We start from the raw sequence: 13,326 nt of genomic DNA on the forward strand, positions 1-13,326 counted from the left end.
CTCTTATCAGTCGGCCGGTATCGTGACGGTAACGTGCAGCTACGTTGACCACTTTCCAAGAAAATGGCTGTGCACTAATAAAAGTTAAGCTTTATGAGTATTCACGTCGTGATAGATTCGCAACTTCCGACGGTGGAAACTGGATTGTACACATTCAACGTGGGGAAAGTGGAAAAGTTTCGTCAGACATCGCAGCATATCCAAGTGCATTCGAGACCCTGTCAATAACTTTTAAATCAATACTTGTGCCATGGCGAATGGCTCATTCTACGTCGCCCGGTTCGTCGGTATTTTTACAACGTCTTGCGAGAGGATATCACGTCCCCCTCCCCCCCGCCCCGTTTTTAAAACGCAAACCACTTTAAATTTATGCGTACCGAGTCGGCAGTTAAACTTTCCGACGGGTGATATATCCTCGAACGAAAATTTATGCAACAAGAGATTGCTATTTGCCAGGAAAGAGTAATCGCGGCAAACTGCGGCTTCCACGAAGTTCCGATGCCCACCCTCGAAATTACCGATCTTTGTTGGATTTATCCAGTGGCAATGAGAGCACAGCTAATTGTGAAAAGGGTGCATAGTTGTGAGCATAGTTGCACATGATTTTAGCATTGCACAGTTAAATGCCACGTGCAACTCGAGCCGTGTTAAAGAGGCTCGTTCGAAACCTACCAGCTCCCATGTTACTTTTAAAATACGTAATATATGTAATATATGTAAAAGATATTTTTTGCACAAGTTACCCCGCTATGGAGGGATGGAAGAGCGGAACTCGCCACTCGTCCGTCCCACTTAAGCGATCTTAAGCGAACTTTCAGCTTAGAACGATCACTCTTGGCGCTGAAAGCCGTCTACAGAAAACAAGAGAACTCCCATAAAACTTTCAGGGACAGAGACCGAAAATCTCGGGGACTTATTTACTTGGCCGAGTTTACACCCCGAGGTGCGGTGCATAATATCGTCATACCATAAACACGCGCGTCGCCTTCCAGTCTTTTTTTCCTCTATCGCAAGGCGTAAATTTTTCAAACGCACAGATTTATAATTTTTCAAACAAGTTAGATGTATAATAAAGTAGAGGCTGTACGTGCTATAGCTTACTATGGCTGATTAATTAAAAAATTACAGCGCATCCTAGTGCAAAAGAGAAATGATTCCCTCGAGTATGATTAATCTTGTACGTAATATTATCAGAGATAGTATACCTGCTTGATACTAAACAAGAAATGCTTATCATGAAAATAAAAAAGCTCGCAAAAACTCTCTGACGAGTCAGAGAGTAAAAGTTTTCATAAAGTTGAATAATTATCTTATAAACCAAGTGGCTATATTTTCAACAATGGATCAATCTTGTTTACTTGACGAGACATTTCGTTCTACAAGAAATATCATTGCATAAATCAATTTTCGTGCATTTGCTTGGAAATGTACGAAAATTGATTTATGCAATGACATTTCCTCCATGTTCCCGGAGAGCTTGCACTAATAATTAATACATGAAAAGCCCTAATTGCGTTCGATAGAAAAATGAATGCCGTTAATTACAACACGCATAATAATGTCCGGCAAATTTATCACAGGACAGTCACTCTGCAACAAACCATTTAATCTCGAGAGCTGATTATCTGTAATCAGCTTCTCTCGGAGCCCGGATATAATCATCACCGATAATCTCAAACGATCTTTTTTTTCTCTCTCTCCGCACAAATATTGGAATAACTCGGATATAAAGCAGAATCGCGCTCAAATATTTATTCGAGTTTTACCGGCCAGCCCTCGACAAATGACCTACGCAATCAAACGCAACGCGCAGAAAGGGATATTTGCCTTCGGAACAAGGAGCACCGATATTAACAGGTATATATACATATACATATATACCATCGCATCTACTTTATACAATTTTATACAATTTAATACGACGCGTTTCACCGTCAATTGTTTAACTATGAATAATTCGCTTTCGCGCTCGTAAATCCCCTCCGCGCAACACTAAACGTCTCGGCGTCTCGTGTCCACGAGCTCGCCTCACGGGGGTGGAAGCCCGTGCATTTACCCCTGCATTTTAATTCCTGCATTATTCATGGCCGAGTAACCGAAACAGGGTGTTGCCCGCGCTCACGGCACAAACAGTTGCGGTGACATATTGCAACGGAGATGAGACGATAACTCATACCCACTTTTCCCCGGTTGCTCACGGCGACTGCAACTTCCACGCGACCGTACACCACTGTCTCCAACGTGGACAACCCCATCAGATTAACCACTCCCTATCAAGCTGCAAGCATTCGCTTCTCGTCCGCTTCCTTCCTCTCGTTTCGGAACGTCTTTGCGAGTTTTCGCATGACGAGAGAGAGGACAGATTGCGAGGGATGGATGAAACGCGGGGTGAAATCTGCTCGTCCGTTTTAATCGCCATTTAATTTAATTAAATTGTCTGCAATGACTCCTCTATCTCGATCGATCGAAGTAGTGCTCGAAAATTACGCGAGAAATACGTTCTGTCAGAAATGTGTCGGAAATGTCGACAGAAAGATTTCAGACGTTTTGGGTTCGTCAGTATATTTTTCATAGATGGGGTGGTTAAGTATGATTCGTTTCAGGGGCTGTTTCCGTTGGACTTTCTTAATGAACTGTGTAAATCCAATGTCGCGTGCGTTGCGACCGCGCTCTTTGGTATTGAAGATATACGTATGTACGTGTCGTTAAGCAACATGAATTCCATGAATAATGGAATTGGGGCATTTGTTTACTCAAAATTTGCCTTCGGTAGTGCAAGTGAAACGGGAGCATTGTGTTAAAAGCCCGCGGATATGTTGCCTGCGTGCAACATATTACGTCGTAAAAATTTCCGCTAACGCAAAATTTATATTCTGCAGTATCCATTCCCATTGTCGGTACAACACAAAGAATTGCTTGCAGTTTTTTTGTTATACGGTTCAACGATACGCGATGGAAAAACAGGAACAGGAATGTCAAAATACATTTGACGGGCTGTGTGCTAGTAAACTAAATAACAAACTAAATGCTGAACGCAGTTTATCATTTTGTGAAGTAAACTGCAAAAACAAAATGGCAGACAGTGCCGCCCTTCAATCTCCCGCGAGTGATGCGTATAAATTTGAAAAATGTTGAAAGAAGCGGTTACTTTGGGAAGAAGCATGATATTTCTCCGTCGCTGGCTCGGAAAACTTTGCCATTTGCCTCTTTTTAGCAACTTATTTTCCCAAAGTAATTCATTGCGTTTTTCCATAATGCATATTGCGAAACTACAACATGAATTTGCTCACCGATCGGTATACCGCAGTTTTTCTCCAGCTTTGTGACTAATTTCACGAAGACGCGTCGCTTCGAATTGATGCGAGAATGGAAGGGAAACGACGATGCAACAGCCGACATATTATTAGGTCACAGTTCTCCGGAGATGATTAACAAGACGAACATCCAATGAACCGATACTTCCCTCGGCACTTCCGAAGCACTCGCGGTACTTCACTGCGCGCGCGGTTCACTTTCGAAAAGTAAAACATGCGAGAAATATGGAGCGACTTCGCCTAGTCGAACTAGTGCGACGATTGGCAGATCGATGCGCATGCGCGCGTCGTTCTATCAGATGCGCGGACGGCCAATAGGGAGCTTCCTTGGAAACTCGATACATATTCAAACACCCGCAATGTTCGAATCTGCAGATATTCTTTAATGCCATTGCACCATTTTTGCCGTAGAAATCAGCGGCATGCTCATGTAAATTGTACAATTCCGATGCGGAAATCTGGACCTCGCGAAATATTTATGGGATATCTGCATAAAACATGAGTCGAATATTGGAATTCATCTATGGAATATGGATGTATGTACTGCAAGAGATGTTCCCTTCATGACGCGCACGTGACATCATGGGAATTAGCTAATCAAACAATTAGATGACGTGATAATAACATTTGGTCTTGTAAAAATAAAAACAAATTGTTAAGTTACAAGAAAATTGCGTAACAGTCTTATAATTATCATATCACATTAAAATATATTCCATGTTACAAAACATATAGCTGTGAAAAGCAGAATTGTCACAGACATATTGTATTAAGCTCGTCGTAAGATATAAGTGTACGCTATTAATCCTCCTTCTTTAATCTTATTTTTAACACAGACATACAGTTTAACTGCTTTGTAATTAAATATTAAATATAAAACAAAATATCAATTGCGTATTAATTAATACAAGTATAAAAAGATATTAAATATCTGGAAACATGCGACAAACAACTGTACGGTGAAAATTAAACATAGATAATCGAAACAGAAAGTTATAAATTAACACATTAAACGTAAAAAATATATTCTCAATCGTGTTTTAAGGAAGGTAAAATTAAAACGCGAGCATAACCGCTTAAACAGACTATAAAATTAGACGGAGTTCTTTCATCTGCACGTGATTCAGTAGAAACGTCTCTGCGGGACATATAGACTCGTCTTCCGAAAGGGAGAACTTTCCAAGCGGCACCTGGATTTCCTCCTTACCCTCTGCACATAAGAGAAAGCGATAAACGTCAGTTAGACCGAAATTTTGCAATTGCGATGTACGGTTAAACAGCATCTGCACCGCACACGATAAATTCAACAGCTGGATGTATAACGTTACCTACCGAGTACTCTGAGAGTGTAATTCTCAGACTCGACGCAAAAATCTATCACCTCGCTTACGATAAAGTCAGACAGCTGAGGCGTGTAATCCGCGGCGATCTTCAAAGTCTGAAATTCAATGTTGCGCTGTTAAGTCGACTTAAGCTTATTTTAACGTTTTTAATATTCTATTTTCCATCTTAATAGAAAAGAAAAATATTAATTCTAAAATATGCGAAAATACAAATGTGTGACACGTACTTTGAAGGCAATAATGTCTTTGATCTGTGGTTTCCTAGCCATTTTCGGGAGCTTTTCGAGTTCGATATTTTTATAATATCCTTTCTTCTCGTCCTTCATATCACTCGCATTCTTCTCTATACTGGCATCGTCCACCTCAGTCTTAGACGTGTTGTTGTTTCTCGTTTTGTTACTCAGCACGCTGTCTACGTTAATTTCCTTCTTTATCTTCTTCTTTGCAAACATCGGTGTCGAGCTCTTTCCCAGGGCCAAAAGTGCAGAAAGATCACTGGGTAACGAGTCTCTGCTCACGTGGGAGTCATTTTTAGACACCTCCTGCACTATTTTCTTTGCGATACTGTTCTCGTTTCCTACATCATCGAATCTTATGTGCTTCGCAGGGGGAATGATACATGTTTCGATCACTTTTGGTTTCTTTGGTTTATTTTCTTTACTCGTTACCGCGGGTAACACGAAGAGACTGTGTTCCTGAGACCGATTCTTTTGTCTTCGTTTTCGCACTCGTTTCCTCTTCGTGCCAGACGCAACCGAGTCTTTCGTGTTGTTGCAATCTTCCATTAAATCCGTAGCTTTTGAATCGGTGTCTGCCTCCGTGTCATCGATCACGCTGTAGAACATCATGTCTGTTGTGGTGTTATCTGAAACAGGCACGAGTCATTGTTAGTCATGCCACGCAGAACAGCCAGCCTTTTACTTTGTCTCTACAATCCGTAGCTACAAATACAAAGCAGATACTGACTTGTCGAGATCGCTGGCATTTCGCATGAAGTATTGTTGGACACATCTAGTGCATCCAGTGCTTTAGTCACGTTTGTCGACTGGACGTCCCTCCTGTCGCGCATAGAACCGTTGCATACTTTTGCCTTGGCTGAGCCACTGTGCACATTGACATCCGACAGGCTCTCAGTCGTGCTATCAACATCTATGCCTGATCCAGGTACTACCCTGCAATTTTTATCAGACAGTCGATTAGTCATGCATAGTCATATCGATTACATAGTGTTGCATCAATCACACTGGTCAGTTATACACGATGAATGATTAATAATCAAATAGAAAGCAACGCAATGGGACTTGAAGAAAAAGCGCTGCAGTGATACGAAAGCCACACTAACAGAATCGTCTCGTTCTTCTCGAGTATACGCGCGTCCTCCGTGGGCGGCAGGTAATCGATGTCGTTCAACAACAGGTGAAACAGTCCCTGGATGCCGAAGAGCTTGGCGATGTGCTGCTCGATGTGAGCGATCCGCTGCACCTTCGCGCCATCCACGAAAATCCAGCAATATTGACGCGCGTCATGGAAGAACCTGGATAGATCGACCTTCAGTCGAAAGTACGGATGCTTCACGACTCCCTCCGCGTTCATCGCAACAAAGATATATCTTGATTCCTGCGAACGTCGTCTGACACGTGCACCACAACTGGGAGTAATAACGACGCGATCGTCATCTGACTCCTCGCGACACGCGCGTTTCAGCCGGCGAATTCGAAAGCCGATGACAAATCAGAGGCGAGAGTGGCGCTAACTTGAATCGTTTTCCTGCAATCTGGGGAATAACGGCAATCTGCTTCGCTGTCGGTAAAATCGCCACTTGGTTCGCGTCCATGCTACATTTGTGATTCGAAAATTAAAAATAGGCAGAATAAATAGCGAGTATTGAAATGTCGTGAAGAAACACAAAAAATCTCTTGTAAGAAGATCATGTTCTTTTTACAAGCGATGCAGGATAAATAAAATAAAATACAAATAAATATAAAGTGGTTGATTTATACAGAAATATTTTGTTTCATGTAGACGATTTTTGTATCAATTTTGTAGATAACAAGGTTCAAAAATTTTTATAGAACAAGTAGACGGATAATTCTGTTTGTCATAATACTGCATCATAATATTTTATTTATTAATTCGCAATAATACAATAATATAAAGTCAAACGCTAATTAACTGGCTTTTGTCGCCGTATATTTCAATTATAGACGGAGGAAAAGGCTGCAGTTATACCGTTATACTTATAGAATAAATCAGTTTTATATATAATTTATGTGTTTAGTTTATATACTTAAATCTTAGACATTATATCGACATATCTCTTCTAATTTATGTTTCTTTTTCTTCTTTTTATCGTTCGTAAAAGCAATCAAAATATTTTGTACGAAAATAACAATTTCACATTCTTCATTTTATATTTAATCAACTAATGTATCGTGTAAACGATAAAATTTGTCATCATTACGACAGAGGAGGGCAGAAGTGAAATCAAAGATATTTTCTAGCAATAATCATTTCCAAATTATCTTCTTGCAACTTATAGTTAGTTTAGTTGGAACTTATAAGCTACGTCGTCTCTTAATACTAACAAAACACCGAGTCAGTGGCACACACATATACCCAGTAAGCAAACTGTCAGCAGTATGTCGACAGATTGGCAGCAGATTCAATCAGAATAATGCAACAGATCCGGTACCATCTGTGTCCGCATTAAGAATGTGTTCTGCCAGCAGATCCTGCTAACACGATCTGACAGCAGATTGGCGACAGAAACCGAGCAGAGCCTGCCGACATAACCTGGCGGCAGATTGGCGGCAGAAATAGAGCAGGATCTGCGCAGTGTAGTTGGCAGTAGATTGGGAGCAGAAATCGAGCAGGCTCTGCGAGAAAGTGCCGTAGTAGTACAAATTTATTGGAGCAATATTGGTTAACAATATAAATCTAATTTTTTATGTGGGGTATGAATTAATTTCTTATATTGGTCCACTATTGTAAAGTAATCTGTTTTTTAATCAATACTTAAATTTGATTAAATAGGCTAATTTAATGCCTTCAGATTGCTTGCGGCGTGTGTGGACATTGTCCATGAGAACCTCTGTGCCGCAAGTGCAAAAATTCTTAGAAAAATTAATATTATTATGTCAAGACGCGTATATTAACTTATATAACTGTCAGGCTAAATCTTAACGTCGAGTAAGAACTCAACGTGTTCACCACCTAGCGGTGCGGAGCGAAAACGCATATTCCTAGCCGTGTAAATTTGAATAGTGTCAAAAGCTGCAGATCCTGTTCGGTTTCTGCCGCCAACCTGGCGCCAGGTTATGTCGGCAGGCTCTGTTCGGTTTCTGTCGCCAATCTGCTGCCAACTACACTGCACAGATCCTGCTCTATTTCTGCCGCCAATCTGCCGCCAGGTTATGTCGGCAGGCTCTGTTCAGTTTCTGCCGCCAATCTGCTGTCAGATCATGTTATAAGCAGGATCTGCTGGCAGAACACAAGCTTAATGCGGACACAGATGGTACCGGATCTGTTGCATTATTCTGCTTCATATCTGCTGCCAATCTGTCGGCATACTGCTGACAGTGTGCTTATTGGGTGGATTTTGTACCCAATCTGTGGCCTCTCTGCTCACATATTTTGTCGAACAGATTTTGCCAATGTCTGTTCTTCGCAGGTTTGGCTAACTGGGTACATATACATATATATGCAATCCATACTAAAAGTTATACTAAAGTGCTTAATTGTGTATGTATATCCGTGTAAAACTAAACCCAATGTGGGTTTAAAGGTACCAATACTTCGACGTCACATAAGATTACTTTATTTACATAAACATTTGATACTGCTAAACGTGAAATGCGGTCGACATACAATTTTTGCGACGTACGTATTTTAAGAGCGCGGTTTTCTTCATGAATGCAGCCTCAAAGACACACGTGAGAGAGATAAAAAAACAATTGTTTAATTTGTACATTTTAAATAAACGAAACGATCAAACGTCATTTAAGTTGTCGACTGTATCCGTTTACTATATTTTCCTATAAAGAATATGAGATGAGATCTCTCTATTTACAATAAACATCGATTAACCATATATTTTTTTCCGCAGTGAACAGTATTAAAAATAATATTGAATTCACCTGCACATCTACAGGACGAGGAGAACAGCGTACGAGACAAATGTATATACGTTATATCTAACACGCACTTACGTAAATGTACATATTAACAAGCACTTCGTTACATCATCCCTTATACGCAATCTATTTCGATAGCGCTCCGTAAGACTTGGGAATGTACGGCACGAATATTAATTTTACCAGCTATCTAGCAAACTACCAGATATATAATTCTCAGATTCTCACTTAAAATAAGCGGCAATTTGTAGAATGCATGTGAGACACAAGGGTAGTTCAAATTCAAGCCGGAATTCATTTCGCGATGTGCTTACGGCTTGGTTACATCTTGGTTCAAGTTTAAACTACCCGCGCAATGCCGCATTTATCAAATACGTTTTAGAAAAGGAACATGTACTCTACAATACTCTAGTTTGAAAGTAAGGTGCAACTCATATCGACAGTATTTACATAAAAGTTTCTCTTCTGAGATTTTAGTATGAACAGGAGCTGAGGAAACGTTTCGCTATATTAGAGTGCCCCACGACACGCGAAATATGATACAGATTTGCACTTGTTACACGAGTTCGAGGTACAGATTTTTATAGTTATCTCGCGTATTTGTTATAGCATGCTGACTTGAAAAATATCTCGCCATACATAGAATACATTTTGCTCTTTGGTCTTCTTAATAGAAGATTATATGTACGATCATATATAAATACGCAGAAATGTATATCTAGTTGCTCGTGCGTAATACTGCGACATTTTCCGTCGTTCCCTCTTTCTTCATCGTGTGTGTCAGTGTTCTCTTGATATTGTAAGTGAACAGAGCGATAATATTCGCTATTAATTATATTAATTAGCGCGATAATAAATTTCAACAAAGTATACGTCTTGATATGAAATAATATGAGGTTAAGAACTAATTCTTATCGTGTAATTGTTTGATAAAGTTTACATTATGTTCTTGAATTGTACGGTATATGTATACGTAAAATCCATCATAAAAGCCGGGCAGTGCGAAGTAACCCTGAAAGACGATATTGAAACGTGCGCCTGCATGAAACTATATAATTATTTAATATAATTCGGAAGTATTATTATTATCATATTCGTATAAACCCGATAGAAGAGTAAGTTGGTTCATTTTCGTTAGATCATTGTTCCGATCGCAGTCGAAAGATAATATAGAAGAAAGATCGCATGTAACATCATTATGTTACAAAGTTGCAGTAAAATATCCTAATGCAAGTAGTATAGTAACAAAACGTCTCTTACATCTTTGAAGTTGTATTTGTTGGAGATCAGCGATCAGAGATCAGTTGGAGATCATAATTTCTTCCAAAACATTTCACAAAATCTAACATTTATTTTATAGAGTGTGAAGATAGGAGATTTTTGAGATTTTGCTCAATCTATAATTCTCCCAATCAATTCCAATCTGATTTTTTTGTTACACGCCAAGACTCGAGGCTTCTCGACTGCTTCGTGGTATCGTCAATCCGTCAATCCGCAGCAAGTGAAGAAGCTTACGGTAAGTTGTAAAAATTATTGATAGAATTGGTGTATATATATCTATATCTATGAGATATTCTCTCCACGTACTCGATGAAACGAAATAATGCGCACGGTATGTCGTAAAATAGAAATTGACTCTCTGAAATAGTTCATCTATCCGAACAGACAGTTATCACAAAGTCGAAGAAAGCGATTGTAATGCTTTTTAAAGACGCACGATACTTCTTTTGTTACTTACATTGCTGTTACCGGCTCCTTGCATTATCCTGTCGATCACCTACGATTCCCATCGAACTGACGGAAGTGCTCACGTAGATCGAACGAAAATAAAAAGTTAGACACACTTGCGCTTTACTATTCCACTCGAATATTTAGAATATTATTCTGCTAAACTATTTCTATATGAGACAAATTTTTAATTAGTGTTTTCACACGCATCAGGGAAAGTTTCGCGAACACGTCTTGAACAAACGAGATGCAATCCATATTGATAATCATTGAACACATTCAAGATTCCAAGAATCATAAATCACGAGTATCTCTCGTGATCAGGAATTAGGATATGAAGGTATTGATATTTTCTCACATTAGATACGATATTGAATGATTTGGGCATTACTCTTGTAGGATAAATCTTCGATTCCATAATGTCCATATTTTCATACTAATTCCGAATATTTTTATACAAATTCGATAATCCAATATCTCTTTCTCTCTGCCTTTCTCTCTTTCCATACTTTCGTTCATGGAACATAACAGTCCATCATTCCATTAAAATTCAATTACTCGCACGGAAGATCCATTATACGATCAATATTACAAAAGCGACGTCACCGGGTGCAAAACTTTCCCGAATACGTGTATCTCTTGTGGACTCGCTCGAGCGTCCTTGTATTATATTTAATGGACGAACACCGAATTATCGCGACATTCTATGCGAAGTATTCGCGTCAAGTATCTGCCTTCGCAATCGTCGCAATACCCATAGTCTGTCGTCCACGTCACGTCCGCAGTCTGGGCAATGGAATCCTTTATCCTATCGACTTTTCGGGTCAATTAACCATCCGTCACACTTGGGTGATTTTCGGGTATGAAATTAGACGCCGATCGATCTGGTCTGGAATCGTCGGGGTGATTCCTCGCGACGATGTCGAGCGGGTGGTCGTCTTACGACAAGATGCAGGAGTTCCTCTTCGACTCGGAGCGCTCGCGAATCTGTTGCAGATGCTGCAGCTGCGCCGGGGAGGGTACGTGGGTGCTGCTGCTGCGTGAATTTATGTGCTGCGGGGGTGGTAGGGACTGTCGACGGCGACGCTGCAACGCCGGGCTCAAATTGTACTTGAGCTTGGCCTGGATAAGGAGTTCCTTGAATACTTGGCTGATGTTCAGGTTTTCCTTCGCAGATACCTCGACGAAGCCGTTTTCCCATTTCATCGTCACGAGCTCCCTCGTGCTCTCGGTCTCCACCTGTAATTTGTTTACGTCGCCGTAACGTTAAATACCCGAGAGGAGACGCGCGACCAGCACGTAATCGCGCAACTCTAACTGAATTAATTTCAGTCTTATTTTAAATATATCGTAAATGCCGTCGTAAACGTCATAGTACGCAAAGTATTTATTTAAAATTCGAGTCTTCGTGTTTTTTATAAATCAAATTGGGTTTTGCATAAACGTGGCTTTCGCATTTGTGTTACTCGCACGTACTCTCGTTACCGTATTTAGACACATTTCTAGACGCGATGGCCTCTCTCTGTTTCTCCGTCTCTCGATCTCGCAGCTGCGATTATACTGCGCTGGGTCGTTCAACCCTTATTAGATTTTAATCTGGTTTGGATGTGCGGGACATAAATCTCCAGAATTACGTGACGCGATAAATCTCCCTTTCCCTTTTTCTTTTTCTCTGTTTGTCTTCCCGGCGCGGAAGGACTTCGTAATTCTGTAAGATTGGAATAAATCTCTCTTTTCGGGATTTTAAGCAAACGCAATTTTATTTAACGATCTCTCTCTCTCTCTTCTCTCGAAAAGAGCGGTATTCCGTAGAGATGCGGAAAATGCTGGGAAAGAAATTGAAATTGACTGATCTTATTGCAACTGAAACTTACCTCCTGTTCCGCCTCCACGAGATCGATCTTGTTACCAACGACCACGATCGGGACAGCGCCTTTCGTGCTGAGTATCTGGGCCCTGAGGGTCTTCACTTCGAGAAATGTGCTGGAGTCGTTAACGTCGTAGACCAAGACGAACGCATCCGCTGATTTGATCGATAGATCCCTCATCGCCGGGAACTCGTACGAGCCGGACGTGTCCAGGATGTCAAGGGTCAAGTGGATGCCGGAAACGCTGAAGTCCCCGTGATGCATTTCCTCGACGGTCCGCTTGTACTTGGGCGTGAAGGTAGCGTAAAGGAACTGATTAATTATCGCCGATTTGCCGACCTTTGCCGCGCCCATCACGACGATCTTGTGCCGGATCGAGCTCTCAGATGATTTTCCGCCACCGCTGTCCGACTCCGACAATCTGTCATTCCTGAAATAGAACGTTGTCATCCTCGTAAAGTCGCGACTTCCATCCGCATTTATCTCGTCGACCTTTTCGGCGAACGAGAGAAGCACGCGAGAAAATACAACGTAATGAGATGCAGTGTAATATTACAATTACGACAACGACATCTCTCTCATCGCGTTTAAAAATAAGGCAGTAATTCAGGTAAGACGTAAATCCGCGGCCAAGAATAATACGAAATACGACAGGGATTGTTACGAGGAGTATTGTCATTAACAGAAACGATGCAGGACGCAATCTTTCACGGTACGATGTAGAAGTAAAGAGATACCGCATTTCGTTTAAGGGAGACAATCATCCGAGGAGGAGAATGCCGCGCTAATGAACGCGGGGAAGATGCCGGCCGCAATCGAGACGCGACGTGTTATTGAATACCGCAGTTTTGTATAGGGTGTTCTGAATTCGTGGCACTATCGGCGCCAGAATGCCTCTTGTGATCGGCAAGGCCGCACGGTCGGGCTTTTACATGCACCA

The 13,326-nt window shown here is 41.0% G+C and overlaps 3 protein-coding genes across 3 annotated transcripts in view; all 3 read right to left on the reverse strand.

Annotated features, from left to right (window-relative positions):
* Window positions 1-3,509, reverse strand: part of LOC105278254 (somatostatin receptor type 2) — a 73,423-nt gene extending 69,914 nt beyond the window's left edge. The window contains exon 1 of the mRNA XM_011337219.3: window positions 3,291-3,509. The gene's annotated coding sequence lies outside the window, so the exon portion shown is untranslated. The remainder of the gene's footprint in view (window positions 1-3,290) is intronic.
* A 460-nt stretch (window positions 3,510-3,969) lies between these two features.
* LOC105278252 lies at window positions 3,970-6,379 on the reverse strand. The gene is made up of 5 exons (XM_011337217.3): window positions 6,000-6,379; window positions 5,624-5,829; window positions 4,885-5,522; window positions 4,647-4,752; window positions 3,970-4,524 (listed from the first exon to the last, which is right to left on the reverse strand). The coding sequence occupies exons 1-5, from the start codon at window positions 6,248-6,250 to the stop codon at window positions 4,400-4,402; spliced, it is 1,326 nt and encodes a 441-aa protein (XP_011335519.1). The 5' UTR covers window positions 6,251-6,379; the 3' UTR covers window positions 3,970-4,399.
* A 2,077-nt stretch (window positions 6,380-8,456) lies between these two features.
* LOC105278251 (ras-related protein Rap1) overlaps window positions 8,457-13,326 on the reverse strand; it is a 30,596-nt gene continuing 25,726 nt past the window's right edge. The window contains exons 3-4 of the mRNA XM_020031331.2: window positions 12,393-12,816; window positions 8,457-11,757 (exon numbers count right to left, since the gene is read on the reverse strand). Coding sequence (XP_019886890.1) covers window positions 11,458-11,757; window positions 12,393-12,816 — 724 coding nt within the window. The 3' untranslated portion in view covers window positions 8,457-11,457. The remainder of the gene's footprint in view (window positions 11,758-12,392; window positions 12,817-13,326) is intronic.

The sequence above is a fragment of the Ooceraea biroi genome, chromosome 10 (assembly GCF_003672135.1).
Source record: "Ooceraea biroi isolate clonal line C1 chromosome 10, Obir_v5.4, whole genome shotgun sequence".
Classification (NCBI taxonomy): Eukaryota; Metazoa; Arthropoda; class Insecta; order Hymenoptera; family Formicidae; genus Ooceraea; species Ooceraea biroi.

Bases quoted from the DNA above. Each gene is read 5' to 3' on its own strand.
- LOC105278252 (XM_011337217.3), bottom strand. From the start codon at position 6,250: ATGAACGCGGAGGGAGTCGTGAAGCATCCGTACTTTCGACTGAAGGTC. The intron at 5,830-5,999 runs GTTAGTGTGGCT...TAAAAATTGCAG, and splicing joins GAGAAGAACGAGACGATTCT to GGTAGTACCTGGATCAGGCA. The intron at 4,753-4,884 runs GTACGTGTCACA...ATTGAATTTCAG, and splicing joins AAGACATTATTGCCTTCAAA to ACTTTGAAGATCGCCGCGGA.